The 25181-nt window shown below is 37.0% G+C and overlaps 4 protein-coding genes across 9 annotated transcripts; all 4 read right to left on the reverse strand.

Moving 5' to 3' along the window:
* Positions 1-143: 143 nt before the first annotated feature.
* On the reverse strand, positions 144-1677 carry LOC120003665. The gene is made up of 5 exons (XM_038852679.1): positions 1644-1677; positions 1450-1504; positions 855-920; positions 546-639; positions 144-464 (listed from the first exon to the last, which is right to left on the reverse strand). The coding sequence occupies exons 1-5, from the start codon at positions 1675-1677 to the stop codon at positions 144-146; spliced, it is 570 nt and encodes a 189-aa protein (XP_038708607.1).
* A 202-nt stretch (positions 1678-1879) lies between these two features.
* On the reverse strand, positions 1880-12814 carry LOC120003929 (K(+) efflux antiporter 2, chloroplastic). Of its 2 annotated transcripts, XM_038853087.1 has the most exons (21): positions 12617-12814; positions 10667-12389; positions 9803-9974; positions 9616-9706; positions 9238-9374; positions 9090-9149; positions 8859-8978; positions 8262-8330; positions 7723-7788; positions 6341-6430; positions 5975-6079; positions 5773-5901; positions 4992-5201; positions 4483-4632; positions 4162-4215; positions 3971-4029; positions 3377-3443; positions 3123-3299; positions 2892-2948; positions 2336-2410; positions 1880-2242 (listed from the first exon to the last, which is right to left on the reverse strand). In XM_038853087.1, the coding sequence occupies exons 2-21, from the start codon at positions 12301-12303 to the stop codon at positions 2120-2122; spliced, it is 3648 nt and encodes a 1215-aa protein (XP_038709015.1). In that variant the 5' UTR covers positions 12304-12389; positions 12617-12814; the 3' UTR covers positions 1880-2119. The 2 variants fall into 2 exon arrangements, with proteins under 2 accessions (XP_038709015.1, XP_038709014.1); XM_038853086.1 differs by having other exon boundaries at positions 9616-9974.
* A 1178-nt stretch (positions 12815-13992) lies between these two features.
* Positions 13993-15413, reverse strand: LOC120003930 (LIM domain-containing protein PLIM2b-like). The gene is made up of 5 exons (XM_038853088.1): positions 15279-15413; positions 14899-14998; positions 14762-14790; positions 14468-14557; positions 13993-14343 (listed from the first exon to the last, which is right to left on the reverse strand). The coding sequence occupies exons 1-5, from the start codon at positions 15411-15413 to the stop codon at positions 14059-14061; spliced, it is 639 nt and encodes a 212-aa protein (XP_038709016.1). The 3' UTR covers positions 13993-14058.
* Positions 15414-16211: 798 nt separating this feature from the next.
* LOC120003328 lies at positions 16212-21633 on the reverse strand. Of its 5 annotated transcripts, none has more exons than XM_038852278.1 (14): positions 21452-21633; positions 21188-21244; positions 20913-21114; positions 20737-20811; positions 20565-20666; positions 20372-20406; positions 20039-20152; positions 19111-19225; positions 18816-19006; positions 18603-18719; positions 18032-18112; positions 17565-17803; positions 17289-17328; positions 16212-17000 (listed from the first exon to the last, which is right to left on the reverse strand). In XM_038852278.1, the coding sequence occupies exons 2-14, from the start codon at positions 21236-21238 to the stop codon at positions 16422-16424; spliced, it is 1941 nt and encodes a 646-aa protein (XP_038708206.1). In that variant the 5' UTR covers positions 21239-21244; positions 21452-21633; the 3' UTR covers positions 16212-16421. The 5 variants fall into 5 exon arrangements, with proteins under 5 accessions (XP_038708206.1, XP_038708202.1, XP_038708203.1 ...); XM_038852274.1 differs by having other exon boundaries at positions 21188-21253; XM_038852275.1 differs by having other exon boundaries at positions 21188-21253; positions 21447-21633.
* Between the last annotated feature and the right edge of the window lie 3548 nt (positions 21634-25181).

Here is a 25181-nt window from a genome sequence, read left to right on the forward strand (position 1 = left end):
ATTCATTATTTATTAAATCATTGCAATATTCAAACATTACGAAAGACATTAATAACATACTATTTTATTAAATTTAAAATATAAAATATTAAAAATTAAGAAATTACACATTAATAATACATATAAATTAGAAACTTGAATTGCTATGAATGCTCCACAAGGTCAGTTTGAAGTTGAGTATGTGTTTCTCTATCTCGGATGCGAATGTGTTGGTCAACAAAGTTTCGAAACTCATTAGTTCGTAATTGTTCCAGTGTTGGCATTGGAGGACCATCTTCAACTTGCTTATATATGTCTATAATATCAGGTTGAACATGTAAATGTCGTTCATCTTCAACAATCATATTATGCAGTATTATGGATGCCAACATTATATCATGAAGTGTTGAACGTTTGAAGTATCGAGCTGGCCCGCGCACTATTGCAAACGTCGCTTGTAGAACACCAAAAGCACGCTCAACATCCTTTCGGCATGATTATTGCATCATTTTGAAATGGCTTGCATTATTGGTATGTCGCATAGGGATTGTCTTGACAAAAGTGACCCACGACGGGTAGATACCTTCAGCAAGATAGTAACCCATTGAGTAATGGACTAATGGTGACCATTGACATGATAGTGCATTGGTGGAGAATGTCCTTGAGATAGTTTTGCAAACACAAATGAACAATTCAACACGTTAATGTCATTATGTGAACATGGTAATCCAAAGAATGCGTGCCAGATCCATAGGTCGTGCGATGCGACAGCTTCTAATATAAGTGTTGGCTCATGAATATGGCAGGTGAACTATCATTTTCAAGTGGTCGGACAATTCTTCCACTTCCAATGTATGCAATCAATACTCCCTAACATCCCATGGAAGCTACGACTTTCACCAATAGCCAACAATCTGGCAATATCATCGCTATTTGGATTCCTTTAGTATTCATTTCTAAAAACAGATATCACTGTTTTCACAAATTTTTTTATAGACAATATTGTCATACTCTCTCCAATCCTCACATACTCATCCAATAGGTCGGCGGAGAGACCAGACGCAAGCATTCAAAATGCAGCGATAATCTTCTGAAGTGAAGATAACCCCAATTTTCTAGCCGCATCCATTTTTTGTTGAAAATAAGGCTAATGAGCCTCTACTGCAGACTGTATATGAATAAATAGATCACGACCCATTCGAAATCTTCTTCTAAATCAATCATGAGGATAAACTGGATTCTCAACAAAGTAATCATTGAAAAGTCGATCATGACCCTCAATAAAACCATGATCGATGTACTAATTATTTTTATTTATAATTAATGCTAATTATTTTTCTAAAATTAATATATAATGAAACATTTTAATTTTTACTTGAAATAAGATAATATAGATAAGTAATAATAAAGTAGGAAGAAACTAATATTTTAATGTTGTAGAGATTTAGAATAGAGATACTAAACTCAAACAGACTAGACAGAGGGACCAACCATGACTCAAACAGAAACCACAAGAGGTCCAATTCTTACAAATTCAAAACAAGAGGATGCATGTAGAAATGACCCTAACCACAGGAGGTGTCTGTGACATTTGGCTAATTGAATTATCTATGTCATTGTTTTTAACACATGATGCAACTCTACATAGACGAATATACAAATACCTTCAACACCCATCCCACCCTTCTCTACATCCATAGCCTCTAAATTGCAGGAAGTTGCAGTTGCAAGCAAATAGATGACATACTAAAGAAAGATAGTGTCATGTACAACATGTATTTGCTCAACTGTTACTCCTGCATTGCCCCCTTTCCCAGCAATTCATCCTTAAAATTCAAGCACTGCTAGGGTCTAGAAACAAACATGTTTTTACCATCACCAGTATCAGTGCTCACAGAACTAGAAAAGCCAAAGCCCAACTACTAAATAAACAATACTGTTACAGAAATTCATTATGAGAAGTCTGAAAAAAAATTTATAAAACAATTAAAAAAATGAGATAAATGGAAGTATTCCATTGATCCTTTCCAGTTTGTCTTTGTAAAAATTATATATCAGTGAACATGTATTTGCTCTACTGTTCTCCCTAACATTTGTATTTCCCTATTTATTTACCTAATCTGACTCATATTGGGTTTCGTTATATTGCTAGAGTTCCTTCTGTGATTTGGTTATCATCGGATGAATCTGAGGATTGAGGTTTGGATTTACTCACGATCCGAGAAAAGCCATAGCCAAGAGAACTTCCACTAGCTTGACATAGCTGGAACATATTGTAAATAAAAGTTCAGATGACAAAGGGTAAATAGATATGATGACATAAGCGAGAAATAATGTGGCAAAAAAAATTAAATACCTCGGTCAGCTCAGACAGATGGCGTGACCTGAATTCATTGATTGTGGCTGCGATTTCTGACGTGGGCAGCTTAGCCTATGCCCATCCACAAAAAAGACAAACGAATCAAGAACAAGAAAGAAACATGGCAACCAAATGGCAAATACCAACATCAATTGTACCCATGCATGCTATTGCATGGATTACTTGGCTGCCAATTCACAAGCTTTACCCATAAAAGTACTTTGTTTTTAAATGAAGCTAATTGACCACCTATTAACTTCAAGGGCTGAGTATTAAATCTGATAAATCAGGATGTACATAATTAATATATATGAAGAATAAAAAATAAGAAAGGGGGGAAAATTGTCCAACACGAAAAAAGTGCAAACAACCTTAATCTGCATATAAACAAGGGACTTCATACAGCTTTGAATCTCTTTTGCTTTAGTCAACTAAAATGGCACTAGCAAAATGATTAAAATATGCAACTATATAAAATCAGCTTTCATCACTTTAAGATAACTTTAAAAATGTAACAGGCAGGATACAATTTAATGGATATCATTCTGTTTACCTGTGCAAGAAGAGCAGCTGCCAACTGTAGACTAGGTTCCAATGTTTCTGGGACAACCTGCATGATTGTTTAAATATTAAGTGATACAGACACTAAGGTACGCACTCCAATTTAAGTCGCTCAATTTAATAGTTGCCTTCACACAAGCAATAGAAGGTGTAAACGTTCATAAAGCATAACCAAGTCTACAGTGACCAAATTAAACCAAGGGAACAAGTATCAGAATATTACTGCAGTAGCTCCAGCCTTTTCCAGGTTAAGGCCATGATCAACATCATGTGCACGGACAAAGGTCTTCACATTGGGGAAATACTTGCTCAGAGCCCAGACAGTTCTGTAATTTGCACCAGGTGTATCTAAAGCAATTGCTGCAGCACAAGCTCTTTCAGCCCCAACTTTGTGGAGGACCTACTCAACCATGACAAAGTAATTTAGGACAGCATTCACATAAACATACTAAAATCTCATTATGCCCATTGCTTTACCTCTCGACTACCAGCATCTCCAAAATACACTGGAAGGTCCAGGGAACGGCCCATTGTAACTCTATCACTGAAAAGGGGAGAATTTTACTGTACATATGTCTGCTCACTTGTGTCTTAGAGCATCAAAAGGAATATATTTAATCATTTTTCTTGTTCAAAGTAGTATAACTGTTACAAAAATAATCATAAAGAAATTGATATTTAACTATGAGTTTGGGCTAAGAGTATGGTGGAAAGTATGGGCGGTCCAGTGTAAGTCATAAAAATTGCTATGTCAACATATTTGGCTTAAAACATAATCACTAACTTTTCTATGAGAAGAAGAAGGCAGAAAAGTGATTTTTGAATGGAATACCCAAAAAAATCCTCCACATTATTCATGAAGACACATATTTTTGGGGAGAAGCTGAGAAGCGTCTTGGAAGGACTCTTTTATATGTTTGTGCAAAATTTCTTAGGGGAATTATGACATCCATAAATATCTACACACTAAGTTAACAAATGGCGATGACTATTCCTAGAAAAAACCTACAATCAATCTATAAGAGAAAATATAATCAAGTTTGCAGAGTATATATTAAATTTGTGGCTTACGTCTTGACATCCAAAGCAACAAATGGAATCAATCGTTCTGAAAGAAGCTGTGCAATAATCTGGTGAACCCAAAAAGGATGGGAATAGCTGTTAGAATTCGATGAGTGTATATGAATAATATGGCAAAAAATTTCCACATGAATGACTTAACCTAGTTTTTACATTATAAGATCCTCAAATTACGCCCTCACCTGGCCAACACGTCCAAATCCACAGATAATTATATGATCCTGTAAATCATCTGTCTGGAAAGAAAATCATGACAAAACAATTAGTTAGTAAAAACCTGTCCACATCCAGATAATATAAGATCCTGATAATTTATATGAATGATATCAAAAAAGCAAGCCAGAAAACAATTACTTCGCCGGATATTACACCACTTAATTTGGGTGTAAAATGAGCTTGTTCAACAAAGCACAAAAGTCATTAAACTCTCAGTCGCACTGTCTCAGTTATCACAAACCACTTAACATTTTCCAACTAGTAGGAAAGATTTTTGGACAACTTACCTCACTCTCAACTGGTAATAAACTTCGAACATCATGCAGCTCAAACCGAGACGCAATTAACTGACCTCCAGCAGCCAGCCAAGGTGTGAGGGCCATTGAGATCCCCACCACAAGAAACAGCAAAGATGAAAGGTGTGGAGACATTATCCCCTACAGGAAGCACAAATAAGTAGTACTTGTCTCAGCAATTAGTTAAAATGTATTAATAATTGCAGCAACTCAACGCAATTGGCCTTCTCTTGTGGGAAAAGAAGAAAAGGAGTGGGGTGTGTTTAACAAATAACAAGAAACGACAGTGTCTCCACCAACTATTAGCTTGGCAGGACCAATTTCTGCATATATTTATCCTCGAGCATTACAAATAAGACGTATCAAAGAATTAGGCTACAAAGAAATCCTAAAGTATCATGATGAAAATTCTTCCTACAGAGCTTAAAAGAAAATATTATAATGCAGGATCTATCGATGTATTCCATGAACAAAAACATGTAGTTGATAGGAAGGCTTGCCTGATTAACAGCTTCACCAAAAGCCACAAAAGCAAATTCTCCACCAGGAGCAAGAAGAAGACCAGTTCTTATTGCGGATATGAGTGAAATACCAAAAATCCGACCAACCAAAGCAACCAACATAGTCTTGCCACCGATTAAGAGCCCCAAGGTACCCATAATGACCGGGAAATTTGAAAAAAGAAGTTTTGGATCAATGGACATGCCAACCTGAAACCGACAAGATGATTGTCAATAGGTGTTGAAGAGGGAGTTTTGTACCAAAAAAAAAGTGGCGACAAGGGAGTATCCTCGTTCATCACTCATCAGTAAAGATAAACAACTCCCATGCACAAGGCTCCCATAGTGGACGGGGTCAGGGACAAGTAGGATATACATAGACATTTACCCCATATAAAATGTGGAGAGACTAGAATTGAACCTGTGACCTTTAGGTTGCACCCTTGCAACTCTACCATTGGGTCACTCTACATCAATACAATGGGAAAATGAATAAGCTAAAATGCACACAAATCATTCAGCAAAGGTTGTTATTCTTGCTCTGTCGCAGTACATTACTGTATTTAGAGGGAAGAAAAACGACAATGTGGCAGTTCTTCTTCCTTTCACAATTAACAGAAAATCCAAAGGCTGTAGATCAATAGAAGAAAAGTAGGATTTTGTATATAATAAATCAATGGTTCCCTTCCTCATATTAAAGAGAAAATACAGTTGTTAGGGGTATAGAGTGAAGCTTTATGAATTCATATACCCATAAAGATTTTAACATAAAACTACGGACCGTCATGAAGAAGAGACCCAATAGAAGGCCGCGATATGGAGCAATATCTGATTCAACCTGTAAGGAAAATTCAGTTTCTGCAAGAAGCAAACCGGCCAAAAATGCACCCAGAGCCATGGAAAGTCCGGCCTGTAACAAGAAAACTGTAAGGCACGAATTCAGTAAAATTACTGCAATAACAAGAAAAAAAATAGAGTTGTACCCTGGCAGTAAGGAGACTAGTTCCCAAGATAACAAGGAGGGTATTAGCAGAGAATATTTCTGCATTTTGATTTTCTGCAATTTGCTTATAAATTGGTCGAAGTAGCTGCAAAATCATACACAAGTAATATAAGGACCCCAGTATTGCTTCACTTATCAATAGTGGGAAAGGAAAGGTAGACACCATATTTTCAAGCCAACATTCACATGGTATGTTACTAATATTAGATACTTTCACAAAAATAATCATTTGCAGTGGTTGACAATTCCATCTTCCACAGAGAACATCACAATTTCTAATCAAGGTATAAACACTCTCAAACACATTAATCGCATATCAATGGTACAAAAATGTTCCAAGACTTGCCAGACGTCCACCAGCTATTATTGCAGTTATGGCAACTGCTGCTTTAACAGCGGCCAACCCAAGAGCTTCAGCAATGGCTTGAAAACCAACCTGCAAGACAACAGAACATATTGTCTTAAATTCTTATAGTGATGAGCAAGTAGCAAAACCAATGACAAAATTCTCAAAAAAATGTAGAAACAAGTCGAGACAAGAAGTAACTCCCTGCAATTATTTAAGTGCACTATTATAATTTATAATCTGATTTGTTCTGTGTTATTAACAGAGGGTAACAGAAAATATATGCAAGGTCCACTAAAAGCTTGACGTCATCTGGGTAAAAACAGGGCAAAAGAGAATATCCTTAAGACCCCCCCAGGCATCTTACGCTGTGTTGGAAAGAGAGAGTCAACAGAAATTTTAATGGAACCGAAAAGTCTTTTGAGCACTTTATAGATCATTGGCTGAGCAATATGAAATGTCTGATTTGTGTAATATTTTATTTGGAGAGCATTAGCTTATCTTCTTAGTAATTTTCTGTTTTGCAATGCACTGGTGCACTAAAATTCTTTTGCATTCAAAAAGGAAAGAGAAAAAATCTGGTAACATTGATTTAGCAAAAGAAATGTCTTTAATGGGAAAATCATAAGCTGTATCATAATTCTGCCATTTTTACATTAAAAAAATTACATCATGCTATAGTATGCAAGCAATTGCCTTGGTGTATCCTAACAAATAGATCTGCATGTTTGTGACAAATGAATTACCAATACGCACATGCAAACACAAAGACATGCAATGGATCTCAATATCCTAAAACAAGAGTTGAACTTATTTCACAGTACTTAGTACTAAGCAAAAGTTCAAGGTAGACAGATTAAGATCATTATGCTCATAGGTTTTGGTAAACTTCTATGCAGGCTGTAAACCTCCTGTAACCCCTTCTCCTTTATCCAGTCTTGTGACTACTTGTGTTAGGAAGAGTAAAGCAATTTACTTTGTATTCAAAATGTATCCAAGAGTACTAAATGAAATGAGCAAATAAAATCTGCCTGCTTCCATATCTTTTGATATGCCAGCTTTATTAGGTCATGCCAAATTCTTATTTTCCTTCAAAAGTGTTTCAATATTTACATGAAGTCTTTCCTCAATTAGGCTTCATTTCAGGGTTACAAGTTTATGCCTTCGATAAAGAGAAAAGATTCCCTTTGATCTAAAACAAACATGCAAAGATGGTGGCTTTCTACTAATAAAAGACCGGGAAAGTTTCTCCTTCAAAATTGCAGTGCCATTCTTAACAATTTTGATTAATGTAGATGACATAGTACAATCAAAGGCTCAAAGCATATCACCATTGCAAGATAAAATAAATAAAAAGATAGGTAGATTAAAATAGAAGTTACCCCCCCTTTGGATGAATTCGGTGAAATTAGAGGTATCAGTATTAGCAAGACCACAACGGCCAGATCCTGGGAACAACAGATAGGTTGGTAAAATCAATTCAATCAAGGAAAGAGCAGAGCAGAATCCAATTATATTATATAACAAAAGCAAAAGGAAAAGCTCAAAATGAAACTCCAAGCAAAGAAACCATCAACTTCACCATATCACTTGAAAGGAGTAAATGGTAGGCTGGAATGCATAACCAACAAAGCCCATAATCAGTTTGGCTTGATTATAAATTCTGAAGTGCTTAAGTATCAATATTCTACATGAATAGCATATATTTTTAGCTACAAAAAGAATGTTATCTAACACGGGAATTGATTGTTAGTTTCGTCCTAAATTACTTGAGAAAGTGCAAATTTGACATGAGCAAGAAGATATGTTTTGACAATTAATCGAGATTTGTGGACAGGTACTTATATTGAGTAAGGAAAAGTAGAGTCATTTCACAACTTTACTTCCAGATCTGAAGATTGACTTCAATTAGTATAGTAACCTGGAAAAGTAGCACAGAAAATGTAGCACGGCCATGGCGTGATGTGCTTTCACCTCGCTCCTGCAATACCTGTAAAATAAGCCGTTGATTACTTAATACTTACATTAAAAGAATTTTAAGGGCTTTGAGACAAAGACTTTATAACAGCCACCCATTAACTACAGTTAAGTTGCACATTTAACAAAAAAAAAAGTCAACTAGCAGGTCTGTGGGTGTTTACAGTGCCATATCGATAGGATCCTTCAGGAGGCTGAACTTGATGACAAGTTGTGCCCCAGAAGTCAATGGGATGCATAAGTCAATGGGGTATTTTTAGAGTTCAATAGATTAGGCAAAAACTAAATATGCGAGAATATTGAATGACTAAAAGCTTTCTAAAACTTCATGGATATCAAAACACCAAGAAATGAAAAGTTCTCCAAGACTTTTAAGGGTACTACAACATCAAAAAAACAAAACAAAACAAAAGAAAAGAAAAGGATACTAGATCATCTAGATACCCAACCTAATATCGCACAAATTTGATATTTATGCTTGTTTCTTCTTTCGTGTAGCACTACTAGCAACTTATAAGCGAAATCTTATCATGGCCGTTACCTGTAAGACAACAGCTGTGGATGATAATGCCAGGCCATTTCCAATAACAATTGAAGCAGGACCAGACTGCCCTGCAAAAAAGTGAGCAACTGCACCAACCACAACTGCGGTTACCAAGACCTGTATTTTGCAGAATGAGAGAGAACAGATTTATAAGCAAATAGCTCATTAAAAATGCTGGCTTGAAAAAAATGTAAATAAATGGTCATAGGATAGGAGGAGTCCACTCACCTGAGCAGAGCCCAATCCAAAAACATATTTCTTCATGGAACTTAGCCTTTCAACAGAAAGCTACCAAACGAACATCAAAAGTCAGTGCCAGACTGCCAGACAATATATTACGACGAAAGATTAAATGTTCAATGTATATGGACTCCACCTCAAGACCAATATTAAAGAGCAAGAACACAACTCCAAATTCTGCAATCGCCTTTGTCCCATGCACATGGCGAATGATGGAGAGACCATAGGGGCCAATTAAGATGCCAGCAGCCAAGTAGCCAAGAACAGGACTCCCTAAACAAAGCAGTGGATAGATAACAAATTTTGAATTGAATGGTGTACAAAACATAGACATAATCTTCAAAATGAGATAGAGGCCCACCAATGTGGATGAAGAGCCCTTAACAACTCACACCATTAACAGCCTACTTTGCTAAATTGAAGAAAGCTCTACGGATAACATAAAAAGAAAGTGAAAAATAATCCCAAAATGTTGACTTAGCATACTGATGCTTGGAAACATTAAACCAATTACCTCCAGGAATTTTCTGAAATATAGGCACAAAGACAACACTGGCAAGCAGTAACCACAACATATCGAAGAGAGATGCTTCCTCCTCATTAATCTGAGGGGCAAAAATCACGAACTCACATGAGAAAACATTATATTCATGGAATTTAAAAGCAATCCAAAGCCAGTGATGGGTGATGATATCACATGCCTCTTGTTGAGGAAGTTTTGCAAGAAGTTTTTTAACTTTCTTGGGAAATTTCTGCAATCGTTGGATCATAGAGTTGGCATTCAAAGAAACTTCTTCAATGCTAGTGGTTATGACATCTGCCTGTTGAAGCAGCTGAGAGCTCCTTTCTGCCCGATTAGCATACAAGGCTACCCTGTCATCAATTCAGCATTTTATAATCAAAGGCAAGCAAGCTTTATGATGGGTGACACAACAGGATACAGGAAGGCAGAATTGAATATAAATGTTGTTCAGGAAAATAAGCAAAGATAAGCTTGTAGATGCAGCATTTACCGCCCAGATGGTGATGAAAGAGTAGGAAAGTTGTGCATAGCATACCATTTCACAGAAAGTTGGATATTAGTATTTTTTTAAATCCCGAAAAGAATCACATCATGTTTCTTTCAGTTCACCCAGCAGCACTCACAAATAACAAATTGGGAGAACAAATTTAATTAATCCCATTAACCACCATAGAGGGGATTAGAGTGTTAGAGATATATTATGTGTTATGTTAGACTAGAGGGTAGACTAGTCATTTCTCTTTATTATGTTCTCTAATATATTCTCTTGTAACCCTAACATTATTATTCAATACAATCATCTCTCTTGGCAATGGCATGGTATCAAGAGCTTAGGTTCTTTCCTTCCCAATTTTTTTCCCTGCGCCGCTGCACCTCCAGCACTGCTCTTCCCGTGCGCAAGCTTGTTAGAGATATATTATGTGTTATGTTAGACTTAACACCACCCTATGCAAGGCCAAAAATTATCTCAAAAAGTTTGAGCACAAGAACATAATTCTACAGTGAGAAATGAATGGAAAGAAGGTAGTAATGCAAAACATACCCTGCACCAAAGAGGACAAATCCAAGAACCAGCTTAGGCAATTGCTTCTTTGCAGACTCCATCAGGCCATAGAGCAATGATGCTGGAGTAAATTCAGCCCCTTCTACATCAGATGAGAAGAATGATGCAGAAAAGAAACGAGAAGATTTCTTCAACAATGCCTTCGGGGTATTAAGGGGTGAACTTAGAGTTAACTCTTTCTGCAATTCTAGCTTTTTTGTTTGAGCAATGTTCTTTAACTTTTCTGAATCAATTTCAGCTTCTTTAGGAGAATCTGAACCAGGATGTCCATTATCATGGTCACTAAAGTCATCTGACATTTTAATATCTTCAAACACCACCTGGCTACTCATATCAGATAGAATATTTGACGAAGAACTAATATCTAAAACATCACCATGTATTGATATTTCTTTCTCTCTTCCAACACTAACATCAGAAGGACTCTCTTTAGCTACCTTCTCCTCCTCAACAACAATCTCTTCTTCAAGCACCTGCCGATGAGCAGTTTCCACAATATCATTATTAGGATTGGAGATAGACTTCTCGACTCTCTGCAATGCAATTTCTGCATCATTAACACATTGCGTAGCCTCAAGTTCGAAAGCAACAGCTTGTTCTGCTAATAGCATAATGTTTGCAACCTCCTCCTCTGCTTTCAATGCATCCATCTGTGCTTTTTCTGCAATCCTATTCAACTTGTCCACTTCCTTCTGCAGCTCTTCCTTTTTACTCTTCAAGCGTGTAAGTTCAGCTTCACAGCTCTCCAAATGTGCCTGGCATTCCTTAATATCATTTTGAGCAGCCAAAACTGCTTCCTCCTCTTCCCTAGGATCATTTTCCATTTCACTCTCTCCAGAAACTACAGGTTGTGGAGAACCTTGCTTACCTTTTGCAGCTTCCAATGATTCTACTGCAACCTGAAGTCTTGCTTCTGCTAAGGAAAGGGCCATTGTTGCTTTCTGAACTGTTTCTTTTGCAACAAACTCTTGGTTCACAATTTCTTGAATCACGTCAAGAGTTTTATTGACATCATTCCAAGAATTTGCAGCTTCATCGGTCAAAGTTATAGCAGCTTCTGATATGCTTTGTGCCTTTTCTTCAAACATGATACTGTTAACCTGAGCAACATCCAATTCTGTCATTGCCCTTTGCAGGATCTCCCTCAGTTCATCCAAACTAGGTGATTCAATTCCCTCTCTTTCTTCTGCTTGTTCCCCCAACCCACCTAACTCGGCCCCATCAGCATAATCCACCATTGAGCCATCAGAACTTCCTACAAGTTCTTTCCGGCCATTTCCATCAATAAACGCTAATGAATCACTACCTTGGCACCGATTTCTAACTCCTGTCAAAACCTTCAGGAAATTATCAGAATGACAATACAGAGTTCTATCTGGATACAAACCTCTCAGGTGACTCCCAAATCCAGCTCTGAAAACCAAAGATGAATTCAGGCAACCACTATAAGCAGTAATTCTCATCTTCTTCATGGAGCGAGCAATTGAAACAACCCTTGGATTGTAACCGAAGTTTATATTTCCAAACCTAGAAGGAATTCGAGCGGATATCCTACGACTTGAACCTTCAGCCAGTTGAAACGCATTCCCATGTCGAACACTAGAAATAGAATCCATACCTCCAGTCGAATCTATACGATCCAAATCTACAGAAACACTGAAAATCTCGTTTCGACTTCTCTCAGCGGCATTTAGTCAAACAGCTGGTGAAAAACAAAGCAAAATTTACAACTAAAGGAAAAAAAAAAGGTATATTCCATTGAAGCTAATTCCAACTATTCGACTCCAAATGCAAGTCCGTAACCCTAACACCATAAATTAAAATAAAATCATAAGCATATCCCTAGAACTAGAACCATCCGTTCCACTTCGATTGCATGACTTGTGTTCAAGCAAATAAAAATAATAGAGAGAGAATGAAGGGACTAACCGATGAAGGGAAGCAACACAGGAGCTCGAGCTGAGAAATCAATGGAGTTTCTATAAGCAACTGACGGCTTGGTTTTGTCTTATAGAGCGACTCAGTGAGTCAGAGAGCGAGTAGTTCATCAAAATTTCTTTCCCACTCTGCTTCCGGAGAAGAAAGAAAACCTTTTTTTTTTTTTTTTTTGCTGGGAAATTCTCTAATTGGTTGGTGACTGGTGAGTACTTTTGCCAAAATGGATTTTTACTAAAATAGTATAATGACGTCAGCCGAGTATTTTCTATTTGATATATGCGACTGGATATTCCTCTCACGATGCATACCATTGACTCACGTTCACTGCGCGTGTTAAGAACCCCCAATCATTTACAAGGAAATGGCCATTTTATGGTGGGTCGCGCTAAAACAACCTTGATACACGTCATTCGGTCCCAGCTGTGGACGGTCCTAGTCTCTCAAAAGGCGCGTGGATACAGGCCTTTTCAAAATGTTGAAAGGGCGTTGTTTGGTTCTGACCAATATGTTTTTCCCTTGAATATTTTTCTTCCAAACAACAGCTCTTCTTTTTCTTTCTTTATTTTGTCTTTACAGATTTTGCATGAATTATTTAGTCACTGTAGATCCGAATCCGAAAGTCTGCAATCAAAAGAAATGCTAGAAGATCATGCTAGACGTAGATCGTGAAGCTTGGACACTGATGTGATATTGATCAAGAAAGCTCTTTGACGGTCAAATCAATTACCGATAGGGTAATTTATAGTGAGAGGAAGCAAAGGATTTTGAGAAAGAGACATATACATCCAATAGTTGAGAGAGTCATTGAGACTGGGATCTCATCTCATTTATTTATAATAGTATGGTCACGTGAGTGACACATGTCGACCGGGTTGGTGGGTCTTGGGTTTTGATTGGGCCCAAAGGCCTTGGAAGGAGCCTTTGAGGAATAGATGGGCCTCTATGGACCTACTGGAGTTGGCTCTCATGGGCCTCGCAGATTGGGTTTTAAACTCTCGTGAGTCTAATTGTCACTTGATTTGAGTTTTGGGACTACCGAGCTCAACTTAGATTCTTGTGGATCTAGTGTTGGCGGTATCTTTTGCCATGGGGCCTGCTCAACTTAGATTGTTGTAGCGCAGATTCTCATGTAGACGATTTTCGACCCATACATCCACCATGTAAAGTTAACAGGTCCATTTGAGATATTTTTGAATCTCTTTAATATGGCAGTTTTGGTAGCTAACCAATGACAGACATGTTCTTGTTTTAGTTCACGTTCTCTCTACCAATACTATACTAGACAATGATGAATATTGCACCAAGCCATTTGTATCAATAACATAAACAATCCAATACCCAAAAAAACAAAAACAAAATGGGAAACAATCAATCAATCAAACAAAATGGTGTGTTCTTTTTCTTTCTTTCTTTCTTTTGCTTCTTCATATAATTTAAGATTCCTCTTTTGCGGTCTCTTTAGAAGCATCTGCAGGATCCTCATGGTTGTTAGAGTCATCAGCTGGTTCAGGAGGTGGTGTTGAGGAGGAAGCAGTTCTCTTGTGGTTAGCGGCTTCCAGGACATGAGTGTAGCTTCCTTTCTCCATGAATAGCTGTGCAAAATGGTGCTTGCAGTACAGAACTCCATCAAGAGCAGCATATGATGAGTGTGTGAGAGGACACCCTCCATGTGCACACCTAAAGCATGTCTTGTGGTAACACTCTCCTTCCATGCTAACCTATATATATACATATATATGTGTATGTTTGTGTTGGAAATATATGTAAGCATAGTGAACAGAAAATGGAAATGGAAAACAAAAGGATGCATTGAAGAAATTAGAGATCATAAGCAATGCAAACCTTTTCGAGCGGGTAGACTGTTTTCTGGCAAACGGAACACTTGTCTTGGGTTCCACAGAACAAGGAAGAGAGTTTGCTTGGAGCTCTATTCTGCAACAGCACATTAGGAAGAAAAGGCACTTTTTGTTAAAATATGGAAGAAACATTTGACTGTCATGTAATTACTTCTAAATTCTATTGTCAGCTGTAAATCTCGTTGATTGTAATTGCTATGTGAATTTTAATTTATGTAAACATATGTTTGAGACATGTAGTGTAACATATTGGGAACAGAAGTGCAAAGAAAAACATTACCAGCTGATCATTTTGCCTCTCAGATTTGCCTGCGATAATGTTACGCAAGAAAAGAATCTTAAAAATGGAAGATGGAAATGATTTAATGTTTTTCAAAAGAAAGGAAAGGAAGAAAAAGTTTCGTTAGATCGATCTACCCGTCTGAAAATTCTTGCTGAAGTTTCCAGATTCCTTGAAAAGTTGCTCAAAATGAGTCTTGCAGAAGAGAACTCCGTCCATGGATGAGTAATTGCTCATCTGTCATATTGTAGCAGAACAAAAGGGGAATGGTAAAAACTCACAAGTTATCTGACAGACGTTTTTCTATTAAAATCTGCCAACGAAAGACCGAAGATTAACTGATCTCTTCAATTCATTTACAGTGCCATTTGTGTTCTTGCCTAGAATTTTTCATAAGCATTTGCTGCATAGAAAACATTTGTAGCCCGACTAGGGTTGATGGATGGCTTTTTCATCGATATGTTATCACAATCATCGAAGAAAGGAAAATCGACAACTTCACGTACAGAAAACATACCACAAGAGTTCCTTTGCAATGGCTGCATTTGAAGCAGGATTTATGGTAAGGCACTCCTTCAAGAGACAACATATCAACAACATAAACAGTCTTATCACAAGCCTTGCACTTATCAAGCGTTCCGGTGAACGACATCTTTTCTTCTCCTCCAAAAGATCCAAAACAAACCTGCAACTCCTCGACGATGAGTAATAAATCAAAATGGATTCAAGCACCAAGCTTGTTGTAGCCAGGCACCTCAAACAAAATTAAAGATCAAGCAGAAGTCCTTTTCATGTCTATAAACAAATTAAAACTGGTTTTATGTCCTGTATGTGGATGATCTCTGCCTTTTCTTGCAATGGTGGAGGAACGTGAATGGAGATCTCAATGTCATGAGGCAGAAATGGAATGGTAGTGATCTAATTGTGGACATTATCCGGTTGGATTGGAGTGAAACAAGGAAATGAAAGCCAACTGTTTCTTTTTGTGGAGAACCATCCATTCACTTTTCAATAATGGCTAGTATTTTGGGTCAGCCAATTTTTTAATAAGAAGGAAAATTTATTTGTTAGATATGTTTTTTTTTCATATATTTTCTGTTTTAATTTTTTGAACAGCATAAAATAATCCCGAAAACATGTATAATAACTCATTTTAAAAAACACGGGAAACAAAAAAGTAACTAAAAAAACAGCTTGAAAACAAAAACGGAAAAAAGATTTTTTTTTTTGAAATACCATTGAAAATTACACTTGTGATTGTAATCGAACATTGGGCACACATATGCCTAACCCAGTCGATTGCCAACGAAACCAACTCTCGTTGTTGCAAAAAAAGATAGAAGATGTTTTCTGATAAATAGAAAACACGGAAAAACATAAAACAAACCAAACGGACCGTAATTTCTCAAATTTACTAACACTCACTTGGAGCCAAGGCTAGAAACTAATTGAAATATCTAGATCAAAGACAGTTCAGCAAAAGTGTTTACCAAAAGTGTTTAATATATATATACACACTGTGATACTAATATAAAAACTTCAGTTTACTCAATATTCTAATGTTTTTTGAATGAACATATCAGGAACACAAATTTGTAACAAAACATTCACATAAAAGGAAGTGGCAGAGAAGAATATATACAATGGCAGTAGCACCCAATCACGATGGCAACACGACTTGCTGAGACAATATGAGGTCTGACAAAGTCTTCCCATGCCGATCTATTCTCCGAGAGCAATTGACACCACCATCAAGAATGTTCCGAACCACGACATTTAAAGAATGGATACCTTTAACTTCATAAACTTCCACCGTAATATTTTCGTAGGCCAACCTGTTTCTCTCATCCATGGCTTCTGAGTCTGGAAATGAATAGGTATTCAAGAGAGTCGAGACTACTTCCTTCACCCACTGTGGTGTAATGATCAGCTTCAGTCTCTCCACGTCAGTAGGGAAATGTGGGATGATGGAAAAGTTTGAGTCATTTCCTTTGTCCCCAGCCCGACTATGTGCAACATTATAGAGGGGAATCTTCTGGCCACATGGAGCAGGAGACAGGTCAACTTCTGGCGACGAAAATTCCATGCTAGATCTGTCCATTTTCACTTGTGTACTAAGTGGCAATACAGGCTTGGGCACCGCCATTGAACCTTCTTCAGGGTCCATTAGTTTATTGTTTGATTTCAATGCTTTAGAGAATTTTACTCCATGTTTCCAGAAGATATTTTCACGATCAACCTAAATGACGCACGGTAAAAGTCTTAATTAAGAGATGAATGAAAAATACTCCAGTAGAAAATAGATGGGGGAGATGAAAATGGTTACTAACTGTAAAATGTTGGAAGTGGGATGATATATTACCATTAGTATAAGAATTTAACAATCATGTACTTTCAGCATGAAACTGAGAGATCCAAATGTGTTTTGCAATTACTAATTCAGGAGCAACATCATAGTTACTAAATAAATGAGATGTGTCTGCATTTCTGTCAGAAATGTGCAGAAATGCGGAGGGAGAGAGAGTACCAATTTTTTTTCAAGAATGATCTCCTTCTTGTGTCCAGTGCTGCGTTTAGTAGAAAAGAAAAATCATGAAAAGATGACCCCAAAAAAAAGAAAAGCATCATGATTGTGCCAAATAGGCTCCACGCGATTTGAACAACGAGTTTCAAACAAACATAAGACAAAAAGAGTGTGCTACTACCATTACGCTTCCCAACATGATCAAGACATTAATGAAAAACTCGAAACTACTATAATATAAACCACCCAACCCCCTAAATTCGTATATGAGATACTAACCTGATCCCACCACCACCAGCCGGTCCATTAGTATATAGAGCAGTAAACTCTTTGGTGAATTGGACAGCATGTTCCTTCAGCTCGAATAGTCCATCCATGCGTAAACGAATATCTTTATTAGCTTTCTCCAATGAACAATTATCATCAATGCTAATTGCTTTCAGGCTATCATGTCCAATGATATAAGAAATTATACAGGAATTGACACCAGGACATACTTCTTCCATCCAAGACCTGACCTGAATAAATAGGACAAAAGCATGTCTTTCAAATTGAAGAGAAGAAAAGATATACAGGAAAGTGTAGCATTCTGTTAGTAATTCGTTCAAACGACGTTATCCAGATAGTGAATGCTACTCAGGAAGTCAGCAGCAACAAGGTAATCAATCCAAGTCAGCATGATTGCTGTTATTCAGGAAAGTCAGAAGCAACTTAATTTGCCATATGAATACAAGTAGTAACCTTACCAAAAAATCAGCAGCTTTAGCACGTTTTACACATTCATACCCTCCATAAGATATTTCTCCCCACCCTTTCCAACCACAGTCCTGAGAAGTAGAGACAATAGAACATTAGGAGGGGAGAAAAGAGGAGGACGGGGAGCTAGCCAGAAACAGAGTATATTGCCTCACAGCTAATAGCTCTTGATGAAAAGTAATGAGATACTAAAATGGCTGCCAACATTAGCACTTCATGAGAAGTATGAACAACAGAAAGTAACATATGATTGGTGTCCTCGCTGAAGTTTTACCTCTTTACCTTTCAGAGAGGAGCTCTTGGGGTTGAGCTATCAGATTGAAAATCCTAGGGGATACCATTCAAAATGCCATAAAAAAAAAGGAAGCAAAACAAAGGTAGTGTTTCCTACAAATGATAACCTAGGAAACAGGAAGCTGAAATGACTTCGACCAGAAAGTTATTTTCCTTAACGAATGAAATGCAGGATAAACAAAATTTACACTGGATATAGATGTGCATATGCTTCTGGATAATATTAGATTGTTGCTTTCTTAATAAAGGAGTGAAAAGAAAGATTGCCTTTGGTACCAACTGCAAGAGCTTATCAGGAATGGAACCACAAGCCGGTTTTGCTTCCGTACAGATAACTTTATGGCTAGATAATGAGTGGAATGAAACATCCCGAATGTCAATTACCTGCATTCAGCATCAAAATTTTAACTTTTCTTAACAGAAAGGTAATCTTATGAGCCAAGTAACAAGCAGGGTCTTTAACATAATGATAATCCCTACCACATCAGGTGTGATGTAAGCAGCAGGATTCCCAACCTCGTAAAGAAGTTGCTCGGCGCACGTACTAAAATTCAAAACCCCACCACTACCCTCTGCCTTTGCCATGCATACTTTTCCGTCAAAAGTAATTTCAGCGTATGGAAGGGAACTACCTAGGAGACATGGCAAAGACATGTCTCGATGCTTGTCTCCTACAGATCAGGAAATGAAAAACATCTCAACAGTTTTAAAATTCTTCATTTACGACCCTTTTACAATTCTATAGAGATTTCCCAAGGCTAAAGGAAAGGCACACCAGGATGCATGAAGTATCCCCCGGTGAGTTGACAACCACATTCCAGGAGGTGACCAGCCAAGGACCCCTGTGCAATCAGCTTTAGGTCACCCCAATTCCATCCTAGTTCATAGACCTAGAAAAATAACAGATAAATCAGATTGATTTCCAGTAGCAAGTTCACCAAGACAACATCAATGTACGTGATCACAAAAACAGAGTGTAAATCCCAAGCTATCAGCAATGAAACAGAATATCAAATATTGATGTAGGAAGAGAAACGGGATAATCAACTAAAAGGAGTTGAAGGAGAAATGATAGCTAAAGAAAATAGGACAACACTTTAAAGTAGCTGAACGTAATGAATTTCATTCATAAAATATACTTATTACATTGTCTGCCTTCACTAACACGGAAGCATAAACTTATAGATAGAAACTAAGTCCTAAAGGCAGCCAAACTACTAATAAATGCTAAATAATTTCAAGACTAAGTAAGATACCAAGAAGGCAAGAATGATTGATATTCTGAAAGACTGCACCAACACTTGATAATTCCCAAAAGTCATAAGTCAACCGAAAAGTAGTAGAAGTTACTGCATCAACTATCCAATTGTAGTGATCACATTTCTCATTTTTCCAAACTTCTTTCTGGGGAAAATAATGGATGACGCGGGCTCTATCCTTGTATCATTTGTTTGTGACGTAGATTATTTGATATACAAACCTCATAAACAAATACATTCCATCATTGTTTATCATAATTTAAATATGCATTCATTATATAACCAGTTTTTCAATCATAGGGTATAGTATTGACTGATATGCTTCATCAGAAAAACCTGATCGTGTGGTCATGTTTCATACCGAAAACCATCTAAAAGAATTCAGAGACTAAGATAAAAATTCTTACGAAAATAGAAAATGTAATTTATGCAAAATCTTCATACCATGGGTGCTAAGAATAAGGCAGCATCTGCGACCCGCGAAGTAATTACAACATTTGGTTGATACTTCTCCAGACATTCAACAATTGGAGCTGCTCCAAGATATGTGCTAATACCCTTCAGATAATAGGCCAAAAATTTAGGTCAACTTTGTATGCTTGTGCAATGATTAGCTGATTAAATATGTAAAAGTCAAAATCTTTGTGTGCATAAGTCAGCAGGGTGCTGCAACCACAAAACACTGAGGGATCACCTAGGAAATGTGAAGATATCATCTAAGAAAAGGGCAAATATAAAACTCAAATAAACATAAAGACATGAGTACCAGATTCTTACTCCATCCACAATGCAACATTTCTCAGTTGAGGATCCTGAAAATGAATTTGAAGAAATTGACAAAATGATTTAAGAAAAAACTTCAGCCACCATTTGTTAATATTTAACTTGTCTTCAATTAAACAACATTATATTAAAAAATTTAGATATTCCCCATATAATTTATGTGAAACTGTCAAGTGCCGAAGGATACCTGACTCTGTCAGAGAAACCTCATGAGCCACAGCAACGGAAACCCTTAAGCCCAGGTTATTGGCTATTTCTATAACTTTATTCTGAGCTCCTGGAGGATCAACTGTCGAAAGAAAGAAATAAAAATCCCCAAAAAAAAAGAAAGAAAAAAACTGCCCAACTTCGGCTCTTACTTGCACCCATGTTTGTTATTATACAAGTTCCTCGCGCCACTGCCAAAGGTAGGAGCAAATGCATCCACTCTGAAACTGCTCATAAACATCCAATTGTCATCAAAAGGTTGAACCATTTAATCATGCGCCCAATTGATATAAAAAAGATTATATTTTCAATCCAACTTGAAACATACTGCGAGAATCATAGCCATCACCACCAGAGACCATAGCCTGATAGCGATCCGCAAGAGTACGCTCTGCGAGACATTCGAGTACAAGATAGTCCAATTCCTTTACTCCCTGAAGCAATTTCAGAGCTGCCATCGGCCTGTCCCCTCCAAACCCAGCCCCACATCCTACGTACACCTTCTCCTTTCTCCTCTGAGGATTCACTCTCTGCAGAGTCAACAATAGCACAACTCAAACTCTCCAAATACTTAAATTGCACAAGAAATTCAAAACCACTAACCAGTTTGATCGCGCAATTGTGAATCTCATCGTTCCCGTCCAGTTGCTCCATGGAGACCTGAAACCCCTACATCCCAAACATCAACCAAAAACTCATTCAAAGTACAATTTCATTCATTCCAAACAGAATGTGTGTAGGAGAACGAATATATCACTCGTCGCTATAATCATATCGTGTATTACATATCCACAGTTGAATTGATTAAATCAAAAGATATAAGGAATTAGAAATCAGACCGATTTCGTTTCGAGAACAATACTTAACCAAGAAACTGCTGCACTGGAGGGATTCTATGGCAGTTTTTTTTTTTTCCCCTTCTGTTTACTTCGCAAAAACGAACTTTGCAACTTGCAAGTCTTCAATGGTGACTGGTGAGGCTAGTCAAACGGCACAAATATGTTCAGTTACGCACTGACTTTTTTTAGGGATAATTATCAGTTACGCACTGACTTTTTTTTTTTAGGCACAAGTATGTTCAGTTACACAACAATTTATAATTGTTGCAAGCCGGGGCAGATCCACCCACAACCAAGGGGGCGGGCGACCCCCTTAAAAAAAAAATTAATACTAAATTACTTATAAACATTTATTTTTATTAGCATATTCTCTTATATGTTCCCCTTAGTCCAATGGATCTTTGGATGATTTGGACCTTTTAGTAAGTCGAGAAGTATGATAACCCAAAATAATACAGTTGTTGGGAATAATTTTTTGTTACAATTTTCTGTCTAAAAAATAATATAAAATAAAATCTCGTCTTTCGATCATTTCCTTCTTCTCCATCAATTCGCTTGTGTACAAATTTATAACACTAGTTTTAACTTTATATGTCGCAACTGCAACTGTAAATAGAGTCTTTTTAGCTATGAAGGTTGTGAAACAATGATTACGAAATCAAATGAGAGATGAATGCCTCAATGATTGTCTAGTAACATATATTGAGAAAGAAGTGTTCGCTCAAATTCCTAATGAAATTATTATGCAATATCACCAAAACATGATATCTCGTAGATTAGAATTATGATTGTTGAACAATTTATGGATATGATTTTTACAATGCAATATTTCATTTTACAATCGTATTTTTTTAATGAACGACATATAAATAGCTTCAACAATAAGGATCTCCATCCAAGACAATTACTATTTAGAGATTATAATTCAGCCAACTCCCATAAGACTAGTCCACATAAAAATTAATACCAAACCTCAAATACCTCATAGACATTAGTTTTTCCATTCAGACATCAGGTGGACACTGAGTATGCGAGAAAGGGAGTCTTGAATTCTCTTGTGCTAGGAGTCAGAGGGTTTTGGTTTGTGCCATAACTTGATTCTACTTATAAGTGTGTTATAAGGGCATATCATTGTCTATGTCAGTCGAGGGTTGTCAACCATTACTATCGTCCACCACCATGGGTTGCCACATCCGAGTACTAGACCGTGACAAGTGCAATGACACCTCTAAACATAGGATTGACGTGCCAAATGTACCACCACCATGTATGGAAGCTATTTTGCCCAGATGAAGTAGGAGCTCATTATTCAAGAGATCAAATCCAAAATGGAAAATTTCTAAGTTAGTTTTGAGGAAGAATATTAGAGATGTGGAGTTTTTGGCTCAAAGTTGAATTTTCGGCCAGACTAGAGAGGCCTTCCTCGAGCACTTGCTACTAGGGATGGCAATTCGACCCGTGGGTTCGGGGACCAAGAGGGAAAAACAGGTTATGTTTTTCCCATAACTGTAATCCTGTCATTCCCAGCTTGAAGATCAGTTATCATCAATACCAAGTCACCTTCAAAACACAGGGTGTAGAAGTTGCCATTAACAAACAATCCTTGTCCATTGGTTATGAAGTCCTCCTAAGAGGAGAGACATTTCCAACTCACATGGCATTCATGAAGGATTTTATGGATTTCCCTGACACTGGCAGCAACACCACTATGCACTTCTTGTCAGTGGGAGGGGTTGATAGGAATATCATGGAGGCTTCCATATCCCAGTATAGAAGCTCCACACATTTTCCCTAGGGATTGTATAAGAATGTTAATTGCCGGAAACTCCCTACCAACCATCCTCCTTGTGAAACCCCCACAAACCTTAGGCCAAGAAGGGTGCAGTACAGTTCTTGAATGTCGCCTTTGACTGAAAACAAAAAATCATCTTGGGGATCATCTGGGGGAGATCCATGGGGCCCTGTTTACAAACGAAGTCTTTTCCAACTCATCTACACACCATGAGGGTAGATTCATCGCATGGATGGATTAGTAGGGGAGATGATGTTGCCAGATTATTGTACCACATGAATAGCAAAGGGTGGTGATTTGACCATGTAATATTAGCTTTCCAATCTGTAGAATGTCAAATAATGAAACAAAAAGTGACATATATTTCAATGTTCAGTTAGAATGAGGAGTGTAAAACCCACTTTAAGGAGTGCAAATATTCCCTCCCTTGCAAAAGCTTAAGAACGTACCTCGATTCCAATCAGACATTTTTTCAACTAATCATTTCAAACTTTCCACTTGACCCACGCCATCGCAAATCGGCTTTCTCCCAAGTCAGTCTCAAAACTCGTTCCTACATTTGCTTGCTTTGATATATTTTTCACATTTATTTTTAAAATTGTTTGGGTGTATATGTTTAGCTCTCCTTCAATTTCATAATTATACTATTTAAAATATCGTCTTCAATTATGTTGTGTCCTAGTTGAGTATATTACACAAATGAAGTATATATAATAAGGGAGCTTTTTCTAGTTTTATTTTCTATAAGCAAATCGTAATCCATGTGTCTCGATGGGCAAATGAAGCAGCGCATGTGTTGGCAAAAGGGGCCTTACTACATCTTCAAGCACCAGAAGCGTGGATGGGAGAGTTCCCTTGATGGATACAGAATATCGTGGTTCGGGATAAGAGATTGGTGAGTGAATGAAAGGGACAAGGTCATCAACGACTTCTTAAGGAAGCTGAAGGGAAGAAGATAGCCAACGATGTCGTTTTAAAAAAATATGTTTTGAGAGTAGTTGATCTTGTAATTCCTAAGCCACTTAGGTGTTTGGTTAGCTAGGGTTATTGTTGTGTGTGTGTTTGTTCAAAAAAACTAAATTATTTGAGTTTGGTCCGGTGTACGTGAGTCTGTTATTGTTACTTAAACCTCTTGATGCGATTGAGATCTAACATGATCTCCTACATCGGTTGTTTCAAATGTGTGTGTAGTATACAAGTCTGGTTAACCAAACATCTTTTAGCCCTTAAGGGCGGTGTTTGGTTAGCTAGGGTTATTGTTGTGTGTGTTTGTTCAAAAAAAAAAAAGGTGGTCCCTATATGAAATAGTGAAATTACGTGAATGACATAAGGGAGTAATTTATCCTTTTCATAAAAAAATAAATAAAAAATTTGAATAGATAAGCTTTGATTAAGGTAGAATAGTGTAGAAACTAAGTTTTGATTAATGCAGAATTATGTTAAAAAACCCGGATATCTTTGAAATGTCATGTTTTAACAATAGGAGGTTCAACGAAATTTGAATAAATAAAGGGACAGAAAGTAAAGTTCTAAAAATCATGTGCGCCCTAGGCGAGGATGGTTAGCTCACCCAAAGCAACTTCAACTCTATTCCCCAAAATGGGGGCATTTTCTGCCCTATTTTTTTTTAAAAAAAACCTATTTTATGGAAATATAATGTTTGAAATTCTCAAAAAATGACCTAAAAGACTCTCATTTAATATAGAGGATTAGATGTGAAGTGAACCCTACATGTTTGTTTTCAATCGATGGTTATTTTAATGCTACGTAAATTTGAAAGTCTTTTGAGATTATATTTTGGAGATCTCCAACATTGTCCTTTATGTAATTAATATTCACAATACTCCAACCACATTTCATTTAAACATCACATCTAATATTTTATAATTTAACTATCATCAACTTTAAATTAATATTTTGAGAAGTATGAGGATAGAAGAGAGAGGAATATGATAGAGAAAATTGA

The sequence above is a fragment of the Tripterygium wilfordii genome, chromosome 8 (assembly GCF_013401445.1).
Source record: "Tripterygium wilfordii isolate XIE 37 chromosome 8, ASM1340144v1, whole genome shotgun sequence".
NCBI classification, from domain to species: domain Eukaryota; kingdom Viridiplantae; phylum Streptophyta; class Magnoliopsida; order Celastrales; family Celastraceae; genus Tripterygium; species Tripterygium wilfordii.

Bases quoted from the DNA above. Each gene is read 5' to 3' on its own strand.
- LOC120003665 (XM_038852679.1), bottom strand. From the start codon at position 1,677: ATGGATGTAGAGAAGGGTGGGATGGGTGTTGAAG. The intron at 1,505-1,643 runs GTATTTGTATAT...TGAATTTGTAAG, and splicing joins GGGTGGGATGGGTGTTGAAG to AATTGGACCTCTTGTGGTTT. The intron at 465-545 runs GTCACTTTTGTC...TCATGCCGAAAG, and splicing joins AAGGTATCTACCCGTCGTGG to GATGTTGAGCGTGCTTTTGG.
- LOC120003929 (XM_038853086.1), bottom strand. From the start codon at position 12,303: ATGGATTCTATTTCTAGTGTTCGACATGGGAATGCGTTTCAACTGGCT. The intron at 6,431-7,722 runs GTAACTTCTATT...GTTGTCTTGCAG, and splicing joins CGAATTCATCCAAAGGGGGG to GTTGGTTTTCAAGCCATTGC. The intron at 2,243-2,335 runs GTATTTAATTTT...AATATGTTCCAG, and splicing joins ATCTGTCTGAGCTGACCGAG to CTATGTCAAGCTAGTGGAAG.
- LOC120003930 (XM_038853088.1), bottom strand. From the start codon at position 15,413: ATGTCGTTCACCGGAACGCTTGATAAGTGCAAGGCTTGTGATAAGACT. The intron at 14,791-14,898 runs GTAGATCGATCT...ACATTATCGCAG, and splicing joins CAGCAAGAATTTTCAGACGG to GCAAATCTGAGAGGCAAAAT. The intron at 14,558-14,761 runs GTAATGTTTTTC...GTGCTGTTGCAG, and splicing joins AGAGGCAAAATGATCAGCTG to AATAGAGCTCCAAGCAAACT.
- LOC120003328 (XM_038852278.1), bottom strand. From the start codon at position 21,238: ATGGAGCAACTGGACGGGAACGATGAGATTCACAATTGCGCGATCAAA. The intron at 20,667-20,736 runs GTAAGAGCCGAA...TTCTTTCGACAG, and splicing joins AATAACAAACATGGGTGCAA to TTGATCCTCCAGGAGCTCAG. The intron at 17,001-17,288 runs GTACTCTCTCTC...TGCGTCATTTAG, and splicing joins TCATTCTTGAAAAAAAATTG to GTTGATCGTGAAAATATCTT.